The sequence below is a fragment of the Protopterus annectens genome, chromosome 13.part0 (assembly GCF_019279795.1).
Source record: "Protopterus annectens isolate FY-2018-M chromosome 13.part0, PAN1.0, whole genome shotgun sequence".
Taxonomy (NCBI): Eukaryota; Metazoa; Chordata; order Ceratodontiformes; family Protopteridae; genus Protopterus; species Protopterus annectens.
This window is the reverse complement of record NC_056747.1, coordinates 1,289,048,099-1,289,073,488: the sequence shown is the minus strand read 5'-3', so window position 1 is coordinate 1,289,073,488 and position 25,390 is coordinate 1,289,048,099. Positions and strand designations below refer to the sequence as shown.

Here is a 25,390-nt window from a genome sequence, read left to right as displayed (position 1 = left end):
GTGAGTGAGTTGCAGACAAGACAGTACCAGGTCTGAGGCAGCTATTAGCACTGGGGAACGCTAAGTAACACTGCAGCAGGGTCACATGATCTAAGACACACTGACTATTAGCTGACATAAATATATCAATGTAAGGCCTTGCAATGGTTTGTGCAAAGAATTCAAACACAGCTGTGCTAATGAGAAGATGTGGTATTTGGACAATGAGGTGTCAGTCTGAAATGATGGAGCCTACCTACTCAAAATTCCTTCTTCAGGAAACATGTAATAACAATCTATACAAGAAATGGGTAATTAGAAAGTGCATGAGCAGCTGACGCAATTTTGCCTGTCCTCGAAGGGGAAGAAAGGCACCATAACAAATAGTAGGTGGCGACCAAGGCAAACTTTCAATAGTCAGTTGTGCCGAGCTGGGTCATGAGTGATGTGAGTGATAGCATGCACATCATTCTCAGGCAGCAGCCACTGTGAGGCAGATAGCTGCCTGTGGGGAAGGGTTAGGAGGGATGCAGTAGTGACCTCCATGAAACCAGTACACTGGCCCACTCAGTAACACTGGGCTCTTACCTCTAGGGAAATCAATGGGCTGCTCAGGGCCCCTGTATGGGGACAAATGAGCTGTTGGGATTTGACTCAGTTTGGGAATGCCTAGTTCTTGACAATGGGGTATTTAATAAGCCCTACTGGATCAACAGGGCATGAGTAGGGGAGCCACTGGGCAGGATCCCAAGAAAGGATTCAAAACCTTTAGCTTATTAATCCTCAGCATTTTTGCCAAGAATCTTATTTTCTGACTTGCATTTGTGTCTTGTTTGACCTTCAGCATTCTTAACAGAGACACTGATTTATGGTTTTCAAAAGATTAGATTCAATTTTTGTGAGATGAAATCTGGGAATAATACTTGTGACATTTAAGTGCAGTTTCCAATTATTATCGATGTTAATATAACTTTCTAGTGCATCTGTTTGTATGGAAAACTAAAAGTGATAAGTAAACACCACTGGCAGTAATTCTCATCTTGGTCCTGGAGCACTGACAGAAGAAGCCCTGATTAAGATCCAGGTGCCCCTTTGTTAAGTTACTTGTAAATATGAGAAGAAATACAGGCAGGGATGACTGAGTGCTCTGGCTTAAAATACCAAATTTCATGAAAAAAGAAGTCATGTACTCACCATAATGTTCCATCTGAGTAGTTATACTTAATTTGTCTTCAACCTGTGGGAATACGGATCCGTATTGGATCCGAGCTGGCAAAGATTACTAGCATCAGCTCCAAGCTCCAGACTCCCCCCCTTACCCATAATACACCTCCCTTGCCTTCCATCCATAGATTGAGTTTGCTGAACTTACACTTATAACCCGACTTGATAACATACTTGTGACCTATATTTACAGCCCGTAGGCTGAACAAGTGCCAAGGTCCGGGGGAAGGAGGGAGGGATGGTTGAAGACAAATGAAGTACAACTACTCAGATGGAACATTACAGTGAGTACATAACTTCTTTATCTGAAGTAGTTTACTTCATTTGATCTTCAACTTGTGGGACAGAGTCCCCAGCTAATAAATTCCTGGGTAACCCTCATGGAAGGATATTCCGGAGCACCGCAGAGCCAAAGGATGCTCTCCTTCTAGATGTCAAATCCAGTTTATAATGGGAGACAAATGTATGAGATGAGGATCAAGTAGCTGCCGAGCAAATTTCATCCAAAGATACCCCAGACCAGAAAGCTGCAGATGTAGCCATGGACGTAGTGGGATGAGCTTTAACCTAACCTGGAGGAGACATGCCTTTGTCCTTGTAGGCCTGCAGGATGCATGAAGAAATCCATCTAGCTATCATGACCTTGGAAATAGGTTTGCCCAGAAAAGGTCTATAGAATGAAACAAACAATTGATCAGATTTACGAAAATTTTTTTGTCCTGTGTACATAGAATCGTAACAGTCTGTGAACATCCAACATGTGTAGTTTGTATTCCATCTTGTTGGTAAAATTGGGAAAGAACACAGGCAAATTTATAGACCGATTGATATTGACTGGTGATGCCACCTTAGGAAGAAAGGATGGATTGGTTTGAAGGAAAACTCTATCTTTATGAAAAATTATGTACGGGAATTTTATGAGCAAGGCCTGTAATTCTGAAACCCTCCTAGCAGGGGTAACAGCGACCAGAAAAGCTGTTTTCCACGATAGAAATTTTAGATCAACAGTAGCGGCAGGCTCAAAAGGCGGGGCGACCAGAGCTTGAAGAACCATAGTAAGGTCCCATGGGGACAAGATCTCTGACCGGGGGGCATAGCAGAAAGGTGCCTTGATGAAGGCTTTACATAGCCTAGAAGATGCCAAGGATGCAGAAATCTCGCCCACATGAAAATGAGAAATGGCAGCCAATTGAACTTTGACAGTAAAAGAACTAGCCCCATGTTGGAAAATATCAGCCAGGAAATCAAGAATAGTGGGAATAGGAGCCGTGAAAGGATCTAAACTCCTAGAGAGGCCCAGAAGGAAAAACGTTTCCACTTGCTGCGATAAACCTTTCTGGTTGAAGACTTATGAGCAGCTACCAAAACAAACTTAACTGAGGAGGAAAGTCTGGGTGTCCGAGCAATGACAGGAAAGTACAGTTGTGTACACTTACCATAAATGTAGATGTTCGAGTGTATTCACTGTTGCAGTCATTACATTTGGGTAATCTGCTGGCAATTTACCCTCAGTCGGCCTGAATAAAGTCTTGAGTCCTGCGTCAGTTGCTGTCTCTTCTTCCATGATGTCAGGTCATCAGGGGTATAAAACATGCAGCCGACGCCATTTTATTCAGTTTTTCTTGCCCCAGATGTCAGGTGCCCCCCCAAATGGGGAGAAAAGAAAAAAAAATTATATATATATATATATATATATATATATATATATATATATATATATATATATATATAAACAGAAAAATATATAAATGCACTTTTAGCAACATAACTTTCCCTTCATCTACTAGCAAATACACCACAAAGGCTTTAGTATATAGTGAAGGAAAGAAAAGGTATAGAAAAAGGGGGATGGCGGGTGGGTAACCCAGACTGCAACAGTGAATACACTCTAACATCTACATTTATGGTAAGTGTACACAACTGTACTATGTTCTTTTTGTTTCACTGTTGCAGTCATTACATTTGGGTAGAATCCCAAAGCTATGGACGGGAGGATGGAGCTAAACAGCATTAGGAGTGGCTATAAGGCCCTGCAGAACTGCAGTGGCAAAGCCTGCCCTGGATTTGGAGAAGAGAGGCAAATGATAATGCTTTGTGAAGGTATGAACAGAGCTCCAAGTAGCAGCATCTAGAATGTCTTTGGTTGGAACCCCTCAGAAAAGCTGCTGAGGTAGATGCAGCCCTGGTGGAATGAGATCTGATCCCCTTGGGCACAGGTTTACCATGATGCAGGTAGCAGAAATGAATGCAATGGCTTATCCACTTAGAAATAGTCTGCTCTGATATAGCCTTCCCCTCTGACCCTGCAGCAAATGCTACCAGTAGTTGCTCAGACTTTCTTAGAGATTTGGTCCTGTTCAAGTAGAATCTTAATTGTCTGTGTACGTCCAATGAATGCAGAATCTGCTTCCCCTTGTTCTGCGAATCTGGGTAAAAAGTTGGCAGGTGAATTGTCTGGTTAAGAGCCACACTGGATACCACCTTAGGCATAAAAGAGGGATTGGTCCTGAGGGACACCCTGTCCGGGTAAAATGTAATGAAAGGCTCCACAGCCATGAGAGCCTGTAGTTCTGAAACCCTTCTTGCTGAAGTGACTGTCAAGAGAAAAGCTGTTTTCCAAGATAGAAATTTTATATCCGCAGTAGCTGCTGGTTCAAAAGGAGGAGGGTGAATTTTTCCGGCACAAAATTGAGGTCCCATGCAGGAGTTGGTGATCTTCTGGGAGGCCTTAAAATTTTGGCCCTCTAAGATACTGTTTAAGCAGTGGATGAGAAAAGAGGGGAGGCTCTGTGTTGTAATGAGCCGAGATGGCAGAGGCATTGATTTTTACTGAGGAAAAAGATAGGCCCTTGTCAAGCATCTCAGTCAAATATTGTAAAATCTGAGGAATATTGGGCTTTGCTGTGTCTAACTTGCGCTTGGTTCTAAGCACAGAATCTCTTCCATTTTTCAGAATAAGATTTTCTAGTACTAGGCCTTCTGGCTTCCAAAATGACATCCATCACAGATTTGCTGAGAGGTGGTGTTTGAATAATTAAATGATCAGCCATGCTGCAAGGTTCAGCGTTTGGAGCTGAGTGTGCAGAATTTGATTGTTCTGCTGATACAGTAGATGAGGTATTTGAGGCAAATACCATGGGGGGGGGGGTTGAGACATATTCCTTAGAAGTGGGTACCAGTGCTGACAAGGCCAGTCAGGAGTAACTGGGATCAGTTTTGGCTTTTCCTGTCTGACTTTTATTCTTGTGCAGAATTTGCCCAGTTGATAATTTTGGGGAGAGGAAAATAGATCTATGTCTGGGCTCCCCCATTTCCATGTTAACATGCTGAAGATTTGTGGATCCAGTTTCCATTCATGTGGGTCCATAAGATTTCTGCTTAGGTCGTCTGCCAGAGTATTTTGTTTTCCTGGCAGGAATTGAGCTTGAAGATGTATTTGGTAAGTCAAAGCTATGTTCCACAATGCTATGGCTAGTCTGCAAAGGGTGTAGGAATGTGTACCCCCCTGCTTGTTTATGTACCACATAACCGTGGTGTTGTCCATCTTTAACAGTAGTTGTCCTGGATGAAGTAAGTCCTTGAAGGTTGTCAGAGCATTCTGAACAGTTAGCATCTCTTTCTGGTTGATATGCAGATGCATTTGGTTTGGGTCCATTTACCCTGAATGCATCTCCCCGCCAGGTCCCCCCCCCCCCCAAGCATAGTCTGATGCGTCTGTAGTTAGGGTTTGGGTGGCAGGGGTAGAGTGAATGACAGTCCCTTGTTTTGGTGACATATCTCTGCCCACCAAAGAAACTCCTGTTGTAGGCAGGGAATGAGGGGTATCATTGTTTCCAGACTGTGCCAATGTTACCTCCATAAACTTTTTGGGCACCACTGAAGTTTCCTCATATGCAGTCTTGCATATGCAATTAGTAGAATGCAGGATGCCATGAACCCCAAATTCTACAGAATTTGTCTTGCAGATAATTGGGTTTTTGTTGCCATTTGTTTGAAGTATATTGCCAGTTGCCTTTGCTTGTCTGGCATAAGGTAAGCCATCTGGGCAGCTGTATTCAAGCTTGCACCCAGGAATCTAATTATTTGAGAGGGTACCAGTTGGGATTTCTTTTAGTTTATTGTGTACCCGAGGCATGTTAGAAGCCTTTTTACAAACGCCAGATGTTGAAGAAGAGTGTCCTTGTCCTCTGCTTGAATGAGACAGTCGTCCAGATAAGGATAAATTTGTATACCTCTGTCTGCAGAATGCAATTACTGGTGCCAGGCACTTTGTAAAGACCCTAGGCGCAGTAGATAAGCCAAAGGGCAGTGCAGAGAATTGGTAATGCAAAACACCTGCCTTGAAGCGGAGGTATCTTCTGCATGATTCCCTTATTGGGATATGCAGGTATGCCTCTTTTAAGTCTAGAGTCACTAACCAAGCATTTCTGACCAGCATAGGCAGTAGCTGTTGTAAAGTCAGCATTTTGAATTTTGGAATGTCCAGGAATGTGTTCAAAATCGATAAATCCAGTATTGGACACCAAGAATTGTCTTTTCTGGGTACCAGGAAAAGTCTTGAATAAAAACCTTGTCCTTTTTCCCGTTCTGGTACTGGTTGAATAGTCCCCATATCCATGAGGGACGTAACCTGCTTCCGTGCCTCGGCCCACTGATTTTGTGGCAGATCTGGCTATCCGTTTGGAATTGGCAAAGTATGGAAATGAAATCTGTACCCCTGGGATACTATGCTCAATACCTACGTGTCCTGGGTAATTAACTGCCAATTATTTGCATGAAGTGCTAGTTTTCCCCCCAAAGGGGGCTGCCAAAAGATAACTGCTTGGTGATGGAAGAGGAAAGTCATTGAGACTGCTTACTGTAGGGTTGCCCTTTGTTTCCTCCAGATTTGGAGGTGGAGGCACCCCATTGCTTTGACCTGTAAGAACCCCGTGATTGGTATCTGGAGTCTTTTGAGCGCCTGGATTTGCCTTGAGTGGCTCTGCTGGACCAGTGCCTACTGAACCTGGGTGGCTGCACTTGCAAGAAATCTTTTACAGTTTGCATAGATTTAGCATTTCCATTTTCTTTAAAACCTCCTCTGCTTAAACAGAGTGTCATGCTGCAAGGGGGCATCCAACAATTTAGCTTTAACATGATCAGGCAGATTTTTCTCCTTGAGCCAGGCATGCCTTCTAATCACAGATCCAGTAACTGTGGCCCTGCAAAAGGCCTCCAAGGAATCAAAACCACATTGCAAAGTATGTTTTCCAACCTGTTCTGCTGAATGCAATAATTCCTGTAATTCTTTATTTTCCACACAATCAGAAATCAACATCATTTTCTGTTTCAGTAGGCCCATAACATGCTGTTGATATTTAAGCATATGAAACTGGCAGTTTAAGGCTCTGATTGCCAAGGTAGCAGACATATAAACCTTCTTTCCCCATCTATCCAGTGCCTGGAATTTCTATCAGAGGGGGTAGGATTTTTGGCTGTAGAGGCCTTAACACCCTTGGGGCCTTGTAAAATAGTCTCAGGGTCAGCAGCAGGATTTTTGAATAGAAATTTGTGGGAGTCAGGAACCCTGTAATATCTCTGTCTGGCTTACTAGGAGCGTGAGGTAAGGAATCAGGAGCCATGCTTGATTCCGAAAACACATCATCAACAATGTCTAATACAGGAGGTATAGCCAAAGGCCTATGCTGAGGAAGAAGAAGGAAATCCCTAAGCCTCTTTTTTTTGATTCAGAGAAGTCCTGACTCTCCCAGTGAAAATGTTCCCTTAAAGTATGTAAAGTTTCTCCAAAAGAGTAATCCTCAGGAGAAGATGCAGATGGGATGGATTCCTCTGCATCAGAATCCTCATAGGGTGGAATGGAAAATTCCTGATCAGAAGAGGAATCAGAAGAAATGGAAACCTGATCTGAAGATTCATAATCAGTGTCTTGCCTAGGCCTCTTAGCGGGGGATGGGTTGGGAACCCCTGAACAAGGTAATTAAGTCTTCAGCCATTTTGATCATCTGTTTTTTAGGGCATAGGGGCCAGAGCACGTGGCTCATGTGTTGTTTTTTTAGACAAAGAAGATGCTTTTGACCTTGTTTTTGAGGCTGGCGTCAGTTTTATATAAAAATGTTGAGGCCTGAAAACACCCTCAGAAGGCAGTGCCTGCTCAGCGGCTCCGGAGCCATCCAAGGGAGAGACATCCACGGGTTCAATACTCTGAGAATCTCATGGCATACCGGACTCCGCATGGGTCTCGGTAGAGGCCTGCGACTCAAAAGTAGTGGGTATCAAGGGCTGCGAAAGCGCCTCACTGGAGTACCGTCGAACCGGCGAATGGCTTAGGAGAAGCTTTGTCCTCGGTTATGGACCTCAACGGTCTGTCTCTGTCTTTTTCTTTGCGTTTTTTGTGAACTCCGGTAGTCAGATTACTAACCAGCGACATTTCAGGATAATTAAATCTTGATCCAAAATATTTAGAAGCAAAACTATACCGATGCTTAATAATGTTTTGATTAAATCTAGCACAAAACCGACAGCAAGGCACGTTATGATCTGGGCCTAGGCAAGGAATACAGTATAAATGAAAATCCTTATGAGGTATTTGCTTCCCACAAGTAATGCAATTATTAACTTTTACTGACATCCGTAAGGGCAAGATAAAGTTTCCCCAATGGGGTACTTGGGTTTAGTTTGAAGACTTCGGTTCTGAAACTCGAATGCGAAAATTTCAGGAGTCGGCTGACCGTCACTTGCGAACTGCTTCTGCTCCGGGCACCGCACGGCAAGAAAGACTGAATAAAATGGCATCGTCTGCATGTTTTATACCCCTGACGTCATGGAAGAAGAGGCAGCAACCGACACAGGACCCAAGACTTTATTATTCCGGCCGACTGAGGACAACCTGCCAGCAGATTACCCAAAATGTAATGACTGCAACAGTGAAATACGAAGAACATCTGGAGCAGCCAAGCTGTGAGCTTCAGACTGTCCAGATTTGGATGAGGCACCCCTGACGTGTGTGAAATCAGATCCTGAAAGGGATCTAGAATCCAAGGTGGAGCCAGAAGGTGAGACCAAAGGAAGAGAAACCATACCCGGCGAGGCCAGAATGGGGGAATGAGGATCACCTTGCTCCCCAGTCGACAAGCTTTCTGCAGAAACCTCGAGATGAGAGGGACTGGCGGGTAAGCATACAGAAGACCAGGAGGCCAAGCATGAACTGGAGCATCTCTGGGGGAACTCCTCCAGCGGGGGGTTCAGAGCAAAAAACCTGCTACACTTCGCATTGAAAGGAGATGCGAAGAGATCACAGCAAGGTTGACCCTACTCGCTGAAGATCTGTTTCGCTACTGACAGATTCAGAGACCACTCGTAAGGCATCTTACCTGCTAACTTCTCTGTCTTGTCTCCAACTGCTGGCTACCTGTCTTCTCATTGTTAAGCATATATCATTGTTTATTGTTGTTTAAACCCCTCCTCTACTAGCTGTACACCTATTTTTTCCTGCTCCTTCCCATTATGTTTTCCCTGCTGTTCCCTTAACCTGCTGTCCTCTACGAAGTATCTAACACTGGCTCCGCCCAGCTTAAATATATTATACTTCTTCCCTTCCTATTTGTCGCACTGTCTCGTGGGAGGTTACTTATACCCCTTGACCTGTGTGGCACCCTTTTTTCTTTTAGTTCTTCATTAGAGGGTCTCTGCTGCTGTCTGCTCGCTAGTCCCTGGTAAGTGGTACTGTGGTTTGTGTACACTGGATTACCAACGTTTTAACTGTTTATCTTTATGGGAATGTTCACCGGGTGGAGAATGTAACTTACTTTCCATGCAATGGATATTTGCTGTCCCTGGTGCATACCACATCCTATATTGCGATATTTGATACTCTGACCTAGCGACTAAGGTTTAGTCTGTATTTATCATTTGTTTATGGCTGTTTATTCAGATTAATTGATACCCTGTCCTAGCGACTAAGGTTTTTACTGTGTTTATCATCTATTTATAGCTGTATATTGGAATTACTTGTTACTTTGTCATAGCGACGAAGGTTTAGACTGTATTTTATCAACTGTTTACAGCTGCCTATCTGCTTTGTGGGTTTTTTTGTGTGTCTGCACTTGTAGATTTTCACTGTTGTCTCCCTGCTCCTCCTCACATTCACATCAGCCTTTACTTATTTGTTGTGGCTTAGCGACAACAGTAGCACTGTTATTTATGTGTCGCTCAACACTTTACACACACACCATTCTGTGTTGCGACAAAGCTCCACCTGAGCGACCCTTACTCTAGTCATCTTGGGCCCTCTTTAGATTGTTAAAACTACCCCTGCTCACCGAACTACAGACTAGATCTCTGTAGTTCATTTATTTTTTTTATATCACTGACTAGATCTCTGTAGTACTTTTGTATTACATCACAAAAACTTGTGCCTCGATGAATGTCCTGAGGCCATAACGATTTTGCCTACAGGTTGCTTACTGTGCCACCCATGTGGCACAGGAATGAGTCCTCGGTCCAACGTAGTCGCTACCTGAGGCATGCATGTTGCCTAGCCCTTTCTGTACACGCATTAGTTAATTAATACGGCCGTATTTATGCTATACTCCACCAACGTGGAATACGGCGCTAGCATAACACTAACATATCTTCTTTTATTTCCCTGCATTGTTTTTCCCCAACTACTGTGTAGATAGGGACTTATCTCATTTTAAGGGCGATATTGACCTTCTTGTTTTAAGCTCATACAAGCACAGTTAATGCACCCCTGCATAGCATCTGTTTTTCCTACTGCATTGTTTTTATCATTCCACTGTGTTACCTGCTGTCTCAACCTCCTCTCACCTCTATTTGCAATGTTATAAGTATTGTTGTTAGCCTTTGTCTAAGTTGGAAGTTTTAATTTGTTTACTAATACTGCTATTGTTCGTTTCTCAAAATACATGATAAACTCCTAACCCTGTTCTCTCTCTTCTACCTTTCTTCCCTTCTTTCCCCAAAGTACCCAAGTTGAATTGTGCCTACTCCTGATACAGCCTCAGCCTACCTGGTGTCAGGACCCTACTCCACACGCCTGTGGCCACTATTTCCAGCGTGCTGAACCCTCTATCAAGGGAAACAAAAAGAGTATGTTATGGACTAGATTACCTTGTAAAATAGACTGTATCCACCACCACTTTCTGGGTTACCAAGTCCACTGGGAATCTGTGCAGACAGCAGCCTAACCCCTGTTCCTGTGCCTTCCGAACAGCCTATACACCTCTTCCTCATACCTGCTCCTCCTCGCTATAGATATCCTTCTCTTCACCAGTTCCTACACTTAGCTGCTCCCTTTCGAACTCATCCTTTTCCCTGTCCTGCCCACTAGGGGGCGCCTTTCTCCTTTCTATCTCTCTCCCTAAGCTACTGAGCTAACTTTGAAAACCTTTACTACCAAACATCTTATTTGTTCTCACTCCAACTTACCTGGTACTTTTTAGTGCTTACCCCTCAGGAAGCCTTTCTTCTTCTTTCTCCTGTATCATCTAACCTCTCCACTCATAACTTACCTTTTCTTACCATAGCTACCTGTATTTACTGATTGTTTCCCTGCTAACTTCTCTGTCTTGTCTCTACCCGCTCTGGCTCACTCCGCTCCCCTACCCTGCCCCCAAATCCCACCCACCCCCAGTGCATCTGCAGATATACCTACCTAGACACCCTCCCCTCCTGTTCCTCCAATTACAACCCAACTACAAATATCCAATCCGCTCTCTGTTCTCCCAGTACCTCTTTCCATACCACACCCTTTCACATATACCACTTAACTAGTCTAACAATACCACACCCACAACACTTGTACTAGTAACTATAATTAATATCTACCTTTACAATGTTTAAACATCCCACCCTAGCACTCAAACATACCATAATCATATTATCTCTTACTCTCACTCTATTATTAGCACACCTTACTACCTCCTATGAACAACCACTACTCTCACACCTTAACACACCACACAAACTTCCTCCTTAATTCCCATCTACCCCAACCATCACATCAACATAACTTCAATACCTAGCTATCTATTACCCAAATATCATAGAATTACCCACATCAAACTTGTATACCCTAATCCCATAAGGATACCCCTCCCACATAGTAAATATACAAAAACTACCTACCTAACCCTACTCCTCCTACTTAAGAATGGAGATATTCACCCAAACCCAGGCCCAACTGACTCCTCCTTAAATCAAACCAATAAACTAGACCCCATTGTTAACCCACTGCTTAGACAACCCAAAAACTCACTCTCAGTAGCCAACCTTAACATACGTAGCATTAATAATAAAACAACTCAACTACATGCTCTCCTACAGTTGTACTCCTTTGATATTATTTGTCTAACAGAAACCTGGTTAAAACCCTCAACAAAAGACAGTGAAATCATTCCGCCTGGCTATAACATCTTACGTCTTGACAGAGAATCAAAAAAAGGTGGAGGTATTGCCATATTATTTAAATCCAACCTTCAAATAACCATATACCACCAAAAACCTCCCCAGGACTCAAATGCTGAACTTCTTATTACCAAACTAGAAATAAACCCAGTCAAATCAATCTATATTATCTGCATCTATGTTCCCCCAGGTAATAACATTTCCACCATCGAAAAGATCCTATGTTGGCTATCACTAAACTTACCCCAAGAGATAATCATCTTAGGTGATGTAAACATCGATTGGGAATCTTGTAACAACAAACAACCTACTAGCCATATTAACCTTTATGGATTCTCTCAGACCATCACCTCCCCACTAGAATAAATAAAGTTAACAAAAAATAAAGTACCATAGACTGGATACTCACCAACAACCAACCCCATACCTATAAAACAGGAACACTCCCTGATGATATAAGTGACCACTTACTAACCTACATTATCAGGCTTAAAACCAACCCTCCTACCCAAATAATAACCAGAACAATCAGATCCAAAAAAAACTTCAACGTGGAGATGTTTCAAAATGAACTAGAAGCATGCAACTGGACACCCTTAAAACATCTTCCACTAGATGAAGCTGTTGATGTCTTTAATACTAAGTTTCTAACTATCCTCAACTACCATGCCCTCACACGCTCCGTCAGAATCAAAGCTAAACCTGCCCCCTGGCTATCAATAGAAACCAAACAAAAAATCACTCTCAGGAATAAAGCCTGGAACAAATCTCGCTTAACTAAAAACACCACAGACTAACAAAACTTAAAGCAACAAAGAAATGAGACCAAAAAATTAATAATGACCGATAAAAAAAGTTACTACCTGAAACCACAACATTCTCCCCAAAACAACCCCCAAAAATTCTGGGCAAACATAAACCAATTACTACAGCCAAGTAAACCTGTCACACCCAACCCACAAGGCTCTGACATAAATAACCCCAACCAAACAGCAAATTCCTTTAATTCCTTCTTCATAGAAACTATTCAAACCTTAGCAAGTCAACTTCCCATCAAAAATGCACACATGTCAATGAGCAACCTAAACCCACCCCCTACTTTTCACTTCCAACCAGTCCCAACAACTTATATTCTCTCCCTTCTAAAAAAACTCAAACCATGCACTCCCTCTGCTGACCTATTACCCACAGAATACTTGCAATTAGCAGCTAAAGCAATAGCCTTACCAATCTCAATTCTGATCAACAGAACCATCACTGAAGGATATGTACCCAAACTCTGGAAAATCTTCCACATTATCCCACTCCATAAGGGTGGAAATTCTACTGAAATATCTAATTACCACCCCATAGCCCTTCTTTCGCTCTTATCTAAGATCATGGAAAGGTGTATACACAAACAACTGCTTCAACACCTTCTCCATAATAACCTACTCTCCAACACCCAGCACGGTTTCAGACCATCCCACAGTACCACCACTGCCCTCCTCTCCTTTACAGACACAACCAACAAAAATCGCAACAATAACACCCTCTCCTCAGCACTTTTCTTAGATCTATCCAAAGCCTTTGACGTGGTCAACCACCAAATACTCATTCACATTCTCCAATCCACTTCAATTGATACCCAATCTCTTAACTGGTTTAAGTCCTATTTACAAAACAGACATCAAGCAGTACTCTGGAACTCCACTCTATCCTCCCAGCTACCTGTCAACATTGGAGTCCCACAAGGGTCTATACTAGGTCCTCTCCTATTTTCTTTATTTATTAATGACCTACACCTTGTGGCTCCCCAAGCCACATGCACACAGTACGCAGAAGATTCAACGCTTATCTGTTCCGCCACATCTGTATCACACCTTCACTCCCTCACACAACACATATTTAACTCTGTAGAAGACTGGTTTTCCCAGCACTGTCTACTACTCAACCCTAAAAAAACTAAACTGCTCCTCTTTACACCTTCAAGCAAATCTCCCCTTATTGATTTTACTATAACATCAACAAATGGCACACCTATATCACAAGAGTCAACTACCAAACTACTAGGCATTACCATAGACAATAACCTTAACTTCGATGCCCATATTAACAACGCACTAAAAAGCATTAACAAAAAAATAGGCTCTCTTTACAGAATCAAACCTTTCCTCACTCCAGAATCTAGAACAACTATAGCCCACTCCCACCTTATCTCACCCCTGCTCTATGCCTCCCCCATTTTTACCAAATTATCAAAAAGAAATCTGTCAAAACTAGAAAACTCCTACCACAACATAGCCAGATTTGCCACAGGAAACCATTACAGAACCCACCACTGTATTAATCTAAAACAACTAGGCTGGCTGGAATATCAACAGCAACTAAAAACTAACCAGCTTAGCATAGCCCATCAAATTCTTTATCAACCTGACAAAACCCCTATACTATCAAGACTGATTCACCCATACCACAACCTAAAGTCCCTGCGATCTGACACAAACTTCTTATAGACACTGACAAGTCAAACAACAAGGCCGGAGACTCTCTTTTCTCAAACACTGTTGGAAAATATTGGAACCTGCTTCCCTCTGAACTCTCATCTATTCCCTCAAAATCTCTCTTTAAAAAGAAACTCGAGCTTTACCTCAAAACACAATGGCTGTGCCCCTGTACCAATCCTGACTAACATTACTTCTTGTTCATCTGACTTACTTCACCCCTGACTAAGTTCACTTTCCTTTCATCTATTTTCCGTTATCCCTCTCTATGTACATGTTTATTGCATACTTCTTGTTGTCATGTTCTACAATACTTTCTTCACTCCATTACTTTTTATACCACTTGATTATTATTTTATCATATTTGAATGTAGTTCTTAATAGTTTTTTACTTAGCATCATTAAAGTTTTATAAGTGGAGCTTATCTCCCTGGGCCTCTACTGAAAATGGACATATATCCAGCTAGACTAGCCCGGTCAACAAATGTAAAATAAAATAAAATAAATAAAATAAATCAGAATGGTCCGACTTAGCCTGCCCTCTAGAACGTTGGACCGTCCCAGAATGTGTGTTGCAATAAGAAAGCGACCGGTGGAGATCGGCCATTCCCACACTCTCATGGCGTCGTGACAAAGGGGATAAGATCTGGTACCTCCCTGTTAGTTGATATACCACACTACAGACATGTCGGATTCAATAGCAATCGTCCCGAGAGGAAGAAAGGAATGAAGGGCCTGCAACGCTAGAAAGACCGCCCTCATCTCTAGGACATTGACATGCAAATCGGTCTCTATGGGGGACCACAGGCCTTGGACTGTCCTGCCTGAACAATGCCCCCCCACCCGAGTTGGCAGGCATCCGCGGTCACTGTGGCTTAGGCCGGGGCTGGAATGGAAGGCCGTCCCTCCAACATGTCCCGAGAGCTCATCCACCATATGAGGGAAGACCGACGTACTTGACTTAGGTGAATAGGATAAGTTAGTGGTAAATCCAACAGGGATCACTGAACCGCCAAAGTCTACTGAAGAATCCGCATGTGTAGTCAGGCACATGGAAGGAGAGTTATGGTCGCTGCCATCGAGCCTAGGGCGAGTTATGGTCGCTGCCATCGAGCCTAGGGCCCTTAATACAGATTCCGCTGTCGGGAGATGAGAATGGTAAATTAGGGAGACATGCATCTTGAGGTTTTGAACTCTCTCCGAGGTCAGGAACACTTTGCCCTGGAGTGTGTCTATCCTGGCACCAATGTAGTCTATTACCTATACAGGCTCTAGAAAGATTTGGATGTGTTGATTGTGATACCCAAACTCAGGGCAAGTGTCAAAGTAGGCCCTGGTTTGGGAAAGTAGATGCCTGGTGGGAGCAGTGAAGAGCCAATCGTCCAGGTACGGATAGACCTGAATCCCCTGAAGCCTCAGGTGAGCTGCTACCACCGCCATCACTTTGGTAAACACACTGGGGGCTGTGGTAAGACCAAAGGGTAGGGCTTGAAATTGGTAATGATTGACTCCTAGCCAGAAACGGAGGAACCTCCTGGAGCTTCTGTGGATTTTTATGTGATAGTAAGCATCCTGGAGATCTAACGAGCACATCCAGTAGCTCTCTTGCAGGTATGGCATGATGGACTGTAGTGTGACCATCCGGAACTCTTCTTTGGCCACTGACAGTTTCAGGGTAGAGAGGTCCAAAATAGGCCTCAAGTCCCCCGTTTTCTTTGGCACCAAAAAGAACCTGGAATAGAAGCCCGATCCGGACTGATCTGGGGGGATGGTTTTGATGGCTCGTTTTCCTAGCAGCTTGGAAATTTCCTGTGCTGCTGCCTCTCTTTGTGTGGGTGGAACATCTGGGAGGAGTTTGGGAGGTGTTGGAAAACCCACGAAGGGGATAGAATATCCTCTAGATATGATTTGCAGCACCCAGCAGTCCATTGTTATGGATTCCCATGTCGCTGGGTGCAAGGACAATCGTCCCCCGACTGCATCAAGAGTAGAGCAGTCGGGCAACCCCTCAGGGCTGCTGCCCGGGTCTGTCTGAGAAAGATTCTCAAGACCCGAAGTTTCACGGACCCCCTCGGCCTCTGGGCTGGCGTCCATTCTGTCCTCCTCTGCCTCTGTGGATGAGGAGCCCTGAGTGTCCCGGGAATACTGATACTTTCGGAACCACATCTTCGTTTGCCCTCTCTGGTTCCGGGAAAAGGACCTTTGAGGGTTAGAGAAGCGGATTTCGACATTAGACAGTGTCTTCCCATCCTTCTCACTCTGGACCAGCGTCTCCTTGACGGTCTTACCAAACAGAGTCAAGCCGTCATAAGGGGCACTGGCAAAGGACGCTTTAAAGGGTTCGGTAAATTGGCACAACCTGAGCCAGGCATTACGCCTCATGGACACACCGAACCCAGCCGCCCTAGCCGCTCCTTCCATTGCATGGGAGAGGAGTCGCATGGACGTAGTCAATACTGCTCTCAAAGTGGCCATTTTGTGGAGAACAAAGCCTTGTCCTCCTGCGACATGGACTTGAGAGGAGACTCCTCCAGCTCCTTCACCAGGTCGCGTTGGAATCTTGTGACATGGGCCAAGTAGTTCAGCACCCTTATTGAAAAGGTAGCTGAAGCATACACCCGCTTCCCTAGCCGGTCCATCATCCGAGACTCTCGGTCAAGAGGGTGGACCGAGGAACTTTCCTGAGATAATTCCCCCTTTGTGGCTGCTGCTACCACCATGGCGTCGACTGGGGAGCCCTTGTTCCAGGACGGCCCGTCTATAGGGGGACTCAAAACCTTATTGGGGCACTTGGGGATTGGCTCCACAGTATCAGGTTCCTTCCACACCAGTGAGGTGATCAAATCCACTAAAAGATCCGTGGGGGGGGCACCCACAATGTAGACGGGCCCGTGCCAAAGGCCTCCAGAAACAAAGACTCAGAGGAAGGCTGGGGGCATACCAACCTCCCCGCTGGTGCAGGATCTCCATGATGTCTCCAAAGGAGACATCGTCAGGATGTGACCTTGGGGAGCCCTCCCCCTCATCTAAGTCTGTGTCCTCGGTTAGGGATTCAGGGGAGTCCAAGTGCCTCTTCTTACACGTATGCTTGTGAGGCACATCTCCCATGGGGCTCTCTGGGGAGTGCTCGCAAGCCATCTGTTCCTCTGGGAGAACCACCTGGGACCCTTCAGGCATGGGCTGTCCCATTGGTAAGATGATGGGGACCGTAGACGGAGCAGAGGGGGTCTGGGTGGAGCCCGAGGGGGCGGTCGGGGGCCACGATCCGACTGAGAGGACCCGTTCTACTACATCAAATGCCAAAGGTGAACGGACCTCCTATGAAGCCAATAAGGAGGCCAGTCTCCCCAGGTCCGATGCGAGAATCGGAGCCGGACCCGAAGTGGTTGGAGCTCTGAGAGAGGGAACCTGGACCGACATCGGAGCAGATGGTAAAGGTTCCACCTCCCTTGGATCTGACCACCAGGCTCCATCTCAGAGAGTGACTCGAATCCGTACTGGTCAGATCCATGATGTCCCAGGCAGCTGCTGGTGTTGAGGACGCTAGGATCATTGGCGCCGACGCCCCAACCAAGGCCAACCTTGGATCCGAGAACTCCGAAGCCGAAGGTCGAATCGGGGAAGGAGTAATGGGCTATAAAAAGGGAAGTGAGCTGCCCCCACCTGAGGGAGGGGGGGCTGGTAAGACCCCCATCTGGATCTGTGTACGGATAAAGCGCCTCATCATCTTATCCAAATCCATGTCCGAGAGAGAGAACGGGTCAATCGAGACGAGGCCACAGACTCCGACCTGGCCGGTCGGGGAGCTGAGGCCTGGGAGACTGGGCGTGCCTCCTTCAACCCAGAGGAGAACCTCGGAGACCGGAGCCAAGGGGAGTCATGGATCCGAGCAGACTTGCTTGGTGACAAGAGGTCTGGAGACCTCTTCTTCTTAGCCCTCGACTCTCTCTCCCGCTCTCTACCCCTCCTCTGCTCCGCTACTACAGGCTTAGAAGCGGGAGTTTGAGTCCCAGCCTGGGAGGGAGGGGAGGCCAGAGGCAGAGAAGCAGGAAAGGCAGTTACGGCAGCCACAGTGACTGAAGCCGAGGACAAGGAGGGAGGATCAGTGGCAGGAAGAAGCCCCTTGAGGGCCAACTTGGCCTTTCTGTCCTTCAAAGCTCGGGGGTTGAACCCCGCATAAATGGAACAGTCAACATTGAGGTGGGCCACACCTAAACACAATACACAAAGAGTGCGGCCATCCGCAGGGGAGAGCTTATGGCCACACTCTGTGCCTTGTTTAAAAATAAGTTTTTCAGCCATATCTAAGACGAAAGAGAGAAACAAAAACTTTCTTCCTAAAAGTTTAACACAAACCCACTCACCACACAAGACTGACCTACACTAATCTGAAACGGCTAATCTACCAACAATTTCTTTAAAACGTACAGTCAAAAAACACCCTGTTAGCTGGACCTCTAGAGAGACAATGTTTCACAAATCGCGGCAAATGGGATCTGGGGATGGAAGGCAAGGGAGGTACATTATGGGTAAGGGGAGGAGTCTGGAGCTTGGAGCTGATGCTAGTTATCTTTGACGGCTCGGATCCGATACAGATCCGTATTCCCACAGGTTGAAGATGACATGAAGTATACTACTTCACATCACCTGTGTTCTTTCAATGCTCACAGTCCACATTCGATATTTGCCAGTATTTTTTTTTTTCAAAATTGTAAAACCACTGTGATCCTGATTCTCAACCTTCAGTGTTATGATCTAATTTCACCTTAAAAGTAACAAATAATACATTCCAAGTTTCTGTTCGACAATAAGCAAATTCTTTCAAACACAGTTTTTCCTTTCACACATCTTTGCAAAATAATTATTTCTACTGCACCTTCTACAAAACTGACTAAACATTAGTACACTTCTTCCTCTCAAGAGGTTTTTATCTGAATTTCTGCATACTTTCTGTGTGTTTCATGGCTTTATTTCCTGTCTCTATTGCTGTTACAAAGTATTCTCATTTTCTCACTTTTGTCAGTCAGATTTATCTTCTGCACACCTACTTTCTCAGTTAATTCTTTTAAATGAGAACTTGTAAACTCACAATCACAAACCTGCACCCAATAAAGTAAATGAAATAACGGAAAATATATTTTAAGTGCTTTTGTCAGTGTATATCAATTGACTTCTTCAGAATAAGTGTGTTACAAATACAGACCATTTAAAAAGCCCTGTAATATAATCATATGATGTAAAAACACCAATAGAAACTCACTTTATGAATACTCATTACAAAATAAACCAAGGACATCTAGCAATTCTCGCAACATCTGTTATCTAAAATCTATTAAAACAAATACCTGAAAAATAAGTATGCAATCAGACAAATGCATCATTTCAGAATCAACAAAAATGTTACTTATAAATATTTACCAAAATTACCTAAAAGTACTGCTATTTTTTATAATCAGAAGTATGAAGACTTAACACACTAACAGACAGATAATCACTTAAGCCGGGTGGAAGATGAGCATTTAAGTTAATTTGCCATACTAATTCTTTATATTCTACCAAATCCGTCAAACATTTGTAAGTAACATTTTTTCTAGATTCTGAGGTGATGCATTTGTGTGACTGCATACTTGTTTTTCAGGTGTTTGTTTTAATACATTTTAGATAACAGATGCTGCGAGAATTGCCAGCTGTCATTGGCTTATTTTTTAATGAATATTCATAAAGTGGTGAGCTTCTACTGGTGTTTTTAGATCATATGATTACATCAGAGGGCTTTTTAAATGGTCTGTATTTCTACTTATTCTGAAGATGTCAACTAATATACACTGACAAGAGCGCTTAAAGTACATTTTCTGTGAATTCATTTCCTTCATTGGGTGCAGTCTTGTGATTGTTAGCTCTAGCTTGTGGTTAACTTGTAATCACAATTGCTCTGCACACACCCAGATGTTCCAAAAGTGTCAAGTCTGCATCAATAGCCTGCCCTAACATTTTTTTATACCAGTTTCTCTTTGTTAGTGAGTCATGCAACCCACCGAACTGACAGATTGATTTTTTTAGCTTATTAGCACAACTAACTATAGTCTCAGTAGGCCCTTGACTCTTTGTGAAGAAGGAACTGTAAATAATTGGCAAGTTCTTTCTATACTTAAAGGAACTTCTAACTACAGTTATGTTGTTTTTCTCCTTTTCCAGAAAGGTTACAGATTTAAGTTATCTGTACAGTTTCTTCCTCAGTGACATGCAGAAATGTGGAACATGGCACAGCTTCTTGGCAGCTCCGCCAGTATTAAGGTATAAACCAAATTGAATTTTGCTCAAAACTACAAAGAAACCAAACAACATAAGACTGTTTCCAAATGTTGACTCAACAGACCAAGTCCTAAAGCTCTTAGGTACTCTTCTATTAAGAGATCCAATAAAAGATCAGAATATTGCAGCAAACCTCCTGGAATAGATCCATTCCACGCACCCAAAGAGGCCAGAGTGGTTCTTACTTTGGAAAGAAAGGGATTCTATTCACGTCTTTTTATCCTTCTAAAAGGACATCAGAGTTCTACCCAGTTTGACAGATGTATATTTTTGAGACAAGGGATACCAGATATTGTCATATCTGACAACTGTCCACAATACAAAAGTCAGGAAAACAGATTTGTGCAAGAATGCAAATTCAAACATACAAGTCCAACTCACACTACTGCTAATCCAACTGACAAGCGAAAGCAACTTTCCAAACAGTGACGAATATTAAGAGAAAGAAGAGTAGCGAAAACAAAGAGGATTGTTATCTGCAGTTGGCAATGCAAGAATTCTACACACTGCAGGGATTCAGTTTATTATTCCATTCAAATGTGTTTATTTATTTGTATTTTTTTACTGAGCCAGTGCACTGATCCTCAATGCATTTGTGTGCACAGCACAGGTGAATAGGGTCCCATAAGAAATGAACAAACCATATTTACACCTACAAGGATATGTTAAAAAACAAACACAGACGCAACTGCATTAAGCAAATGCATTGCTACCCACAATCTTATAAACACTCCAGTAACTCAAGATAAGGAGACTGCAGAACCTAACTGCAATTAAGCAAATGCATTGCTACCCACAATCTTATAAACACTCCAGTAACTCAAGATAAGGGGACTGCAGAACCTAACTGCAATTAAGCAAATGCATTGCTGGTGTCGACTAGGCAAGTGGTAAGGTGGTAGACAGTGCCTGGTAAGAGTACAGTCAGCATCAGTAACTCTCAGTAAACCCAAAACCTTTCAGCACTTATTTTGTACAGATGGGCAGAACATGCTTGGGCCTCGTCAGCGTGAGCGCAGACAAGAGGTGGATGGAATGGATCACTTGTCATTTTAGTCCGAATTCTCTTGGGCTTACATTCCAACACTGCCATGTTGACCTTCTCCCTTACCTCATACTGACACCTTTTCACTGCCACCTGCAGCCTAACAACAAACAGACCTCACTATAAGAACAAACCCTTACACAGAATTGTGTTTTTTAGACAAAACTGGAGTCGGGGTATCCGACGACATGGTATAGTTAAAAGTTTTCCCAACAAAATGCTGGGCGAACTCCGCCCGATGCTTAATAGTGCGTTTGTTGAATGTAGCACAACAGTGACAGGCCGAGACGTCGTGGTCTGGGCTTAAACAAAGAATACAGAGGGAATGGAAATCCTTATATGGTATTTGCTTCCCATAAGAAATACAATTAACTTTGTCTGACATCGGTCTGAGGCAAGAAAAGTTTCCCCAACGGGGTACTTAGCTTTTAAGAAGACTTCGGTTTTCCAAATGTTTCGTAATCTCAGGAGCTGGCCGACCGGCACTTGTGAACTGCTTCTGCTTCGGGCACCGCGCGGCAAGAAAGACTGAAGAACATGGCGTCGGCTGGTTCTTTTATACCCCTGTCGCACTGACGTCAGGGAAGAAGTGACGACAACCGACGCCGGACCTAGACTTTGGAATTCGGCCGACCGAGGACCTGCCTGACGGCAGGAGAACCCATCTGTTATGACTGCAGCTGTATGCACGATGAACATCAGTAAAGGACAATACATTCACAAATAATGTCCTCCACAACTACAGGAAGCAGAAAACTTAGCAAAAAGTCTCACAAAGAGAGGGATGCTCAACAGACACAACTGAAATACACCATTAAATACATCTGGAGCCACTTCTAAAATACAAAGCTTACTCACTATACATTAATTACCCGCAGTAGTGGTGCTGCAGTAGCATTGTCGCCTCACAGCAAGACGTTGTCGCCTTCGATTCTCAGTTAGAGCGTCTTCTGTGTGGAGGCATGTGTGAATGGGTGTACCTTCATTGAAGGTTGTGCGTCAGGGCTGGTAACTCCGCACGTAAAAATCCACTACCAAACATTATCGGACCGGAGTTCCGCTGTGGCGACCCCTAACCGGGATAAGCCAAAAGACACAACAACTCACTATACTATAATTACACATCGGCTTGTTTCCTACCCATCTTGACTCACTGTATCTTCATTTTCTGACACTGAAAACTGTGCACATATCCCTAACTATATGTGCATGCGACCAGTGTGTCTGCATGTGTGTGTGTGTGTGTGTGTGTGTGTGTGTGTGTGTGTGTGTGGCTGCGCTCGCAATCCCGGTTATATTCTCATAAGTAAGTTTTTACTTCCTTTTTGTTTAACACTTGTCTTTCACAAGAAACCTTTTTATGTACGTTATCGGACTTGCTATATACCACTATAGTGCAAAACTCTTAACACGGAACCCCAAATGAAAACAGGCAATGCTCCGCTAGACATCTCCTTTGCCAAAACCAACACACAAATGAATAAATAAGATTCTACTTGTTCTGGCTTTCCTCCAGTTACTCAGTGTACTACAAATCCAACACTCAGCTGAAGGCACACCTACGTTGGCTTAACTGCTGTGTGTCACTAGCCTTGACTACGATCCAGTAACTGCTCACCTGCAGTTCCATGATCGACATGATATCCTGCCACTGCTGTTCCAGGTCCAGAGGTGATTCTGTGTCTGGAAGTAATGGAGGAAGCAGGTGGGTTGGTGAGGAAGATGGTACTTCTTGTCTACTGCTGTGCACGCCTTCACTTATTTCAGAGGGAACTGCAGCTGGAAACTGATTAAAAAAAAAAAGATTAGTCGTTATTACTTAAACACAAATTCATGCTCGTAAAACTTGCATTTCTGTAGGCCTTAGCACCTTTTATTTAACAGTCTACATGCAGTTATACTTTTATTTCAAGACCGGCATTTTATATTACTTATACTTTGGGGCACAAGTAATTAATTCTGTGATCCATACACAACAGAAAACCAAGCAGAGATCAAATGCACTATTAAAGCCATGGTACAACACCCGCACTGACTGCAACAAAAACCTTCTGAATGAGCTACATACAAGACTGCATGAAATGACTTATTGCATGCTACTGGCAAGCAGCCAAAGCAGACACAGACCACAAATAATTAGCAAGTTTGGTGTGAGCTTCCCACTGGCATACAAATGCACTGCCCTACCTTAAGAAGATCCTAATTTAAAAAAAAAAAAAAAAAAATGTGTCTTAACAAAATACAAAGACCCTGCTCATACATGCAATTTAAGTTCCACCTAACAAAGTAAAGAACACTGAACTGCACACAAGTGGACAATGAATTCCCAAAATACATGTAGCCTAGAACATAGTGATATACTAATCAAACAATGTAGTCCACGGGTCACTACCACTTCTGCTCCACCACAACAGGTCATATTTAATAAAAGCCCCACTTCTCCTCCCTTCAGTGAGTGACTACTGTCCCTTTACACTCTTTCCTCTTCCACATGAAACGCAGTTAACCAAAGTTGCAATACGCATCAGAGGATTATTTACAAAGAATGTACAGAACTGCCTTCACTCAAACATTCCCTACAGCAAATAGTGACCCTTCAGTTTTCAACATCCTTGTCTCTTTTTAAGTGGCAAAATCTGGTGGTCCCAGCACTCCATTTGCCATGGAATAAAAGTGTAATCATCATATCCACTTATCAGCTAGAAGGTCGACTGTGGTGGGTGACTATTGGTATATCCTTTACCGAAGATCCCCAACGTGGCACAATTCTGTCACCTCTGTGGTTCCAACACTCAGTGGAGCACAATACGAAATGTTGGGCTAAAAGTGGGCACACATCCTCATGTGCTTCTCAAATGTGACCTCATGCAACGAGGAAGCATGATCTGAAAACTAAACAATATACATGTACAAGATACAGGGCAAACCTTTAACTGATGATGAAAAGAAATGTCATTCACAGCAGGCAGTCTTCCATGAGATCAATTAAGAGGGGCTTACATATCTATCATATCCAACTTTGGACACTTTCTGCTGTGGATACTTGCTGGGAATAATTCCAAGCAGCGAAAATTAAAACTCCCTGCAAGCCTGAAGTCAGCAGAAAGTGAAAGGGCTTACAGTCCAGAAGCACCATGGTGCTGATGATGGAGAACAGTTCATGGGTGTTTAATAGGTTAACGACCACAACGGCCTTTTTAAGCCTAGCCATGCATCCCAAATCTCTGACAAGTTCTGGCACCCCTGATAAGTTTAAGCAGGGTCTTGGAAGATGAAACATTTACAAGCAACAGCCTGGGAGGTGAACCATTTGCAGGCTGCCTGTGTCCATTAGACACATAGTTGCCAAACCAGGGATGAATTTCCAGTTTCCCATCCAATTGTCCAAGTTACACTTGAATTGGGTTAGGCGGGATCTCTACTTCACATGGATGGGGAGCCTGTTCCACACACTGGGTAGTCTCTGGGATACATACCTGTTGCCCCAACAGGTCCTAGGTAATGACATGTATGGATAATAGAAACATGAGGGCTGCCCAAGGAATAACCAAGACTCAAGCTAAACAGGTACTTGAGATAGGTCAAGATTAACTGTAAACTAACCCGATGAAGTGATACTCCTTGAGATAGGTCAAGATTAACTGTAAACTAACCCGATGAAGTGATAGTTTGCTTCTGGCTTCTCGGATGCTCCCATAGGGAAAGCCAGTGGGGGTAGAGGGCCTAAATGAGCAACTAAGCCCTGATGTGGAGACAAGTATCGCACTGACAGACGAACACTTTGTTTCTACTGCCAAGGACCTGAGAAATGAAAGTGCCACCCTTCTCAGCCACCAAAGGGCTGCAACAAGTCTTGCTTTTGGCTCCTATTACAACACAAGACCTGACACTGTGAACCCTAAAACAGTAAAAAAAAAAAAAA

At 43.7% G+C, this 25,390-nt stretch overlaps 1 protein-coding gene across 4 annotated transcripts in view; it reads right to left on the bottom strand.

Moving 5' to 3' along the window:
* The window catches only part of NFE2L1 (NFE2 like bZIP transcription factor 1), a 395,564-nt gene that overhangs the window by 40,381 nt on the left and 329,793 nt on the right, over nucleotides 1-25,390 (bottom strand). For all 4 annotated transcript variants that reach the window (XM_044055309.1, XM_044055310.1, XM_044055311.1 and 1 more), the window contains one exon: nucleotides 23,087-23,254. In XM_044055309.1, the coding sequence (XP_043911244.1) occupies nucleotides 23,087-23,254 (168 nt within the window). The remainder of the gene's footprint in view (nucleotides 1-23,086; nucleotides 23,255-25,390) is intronic.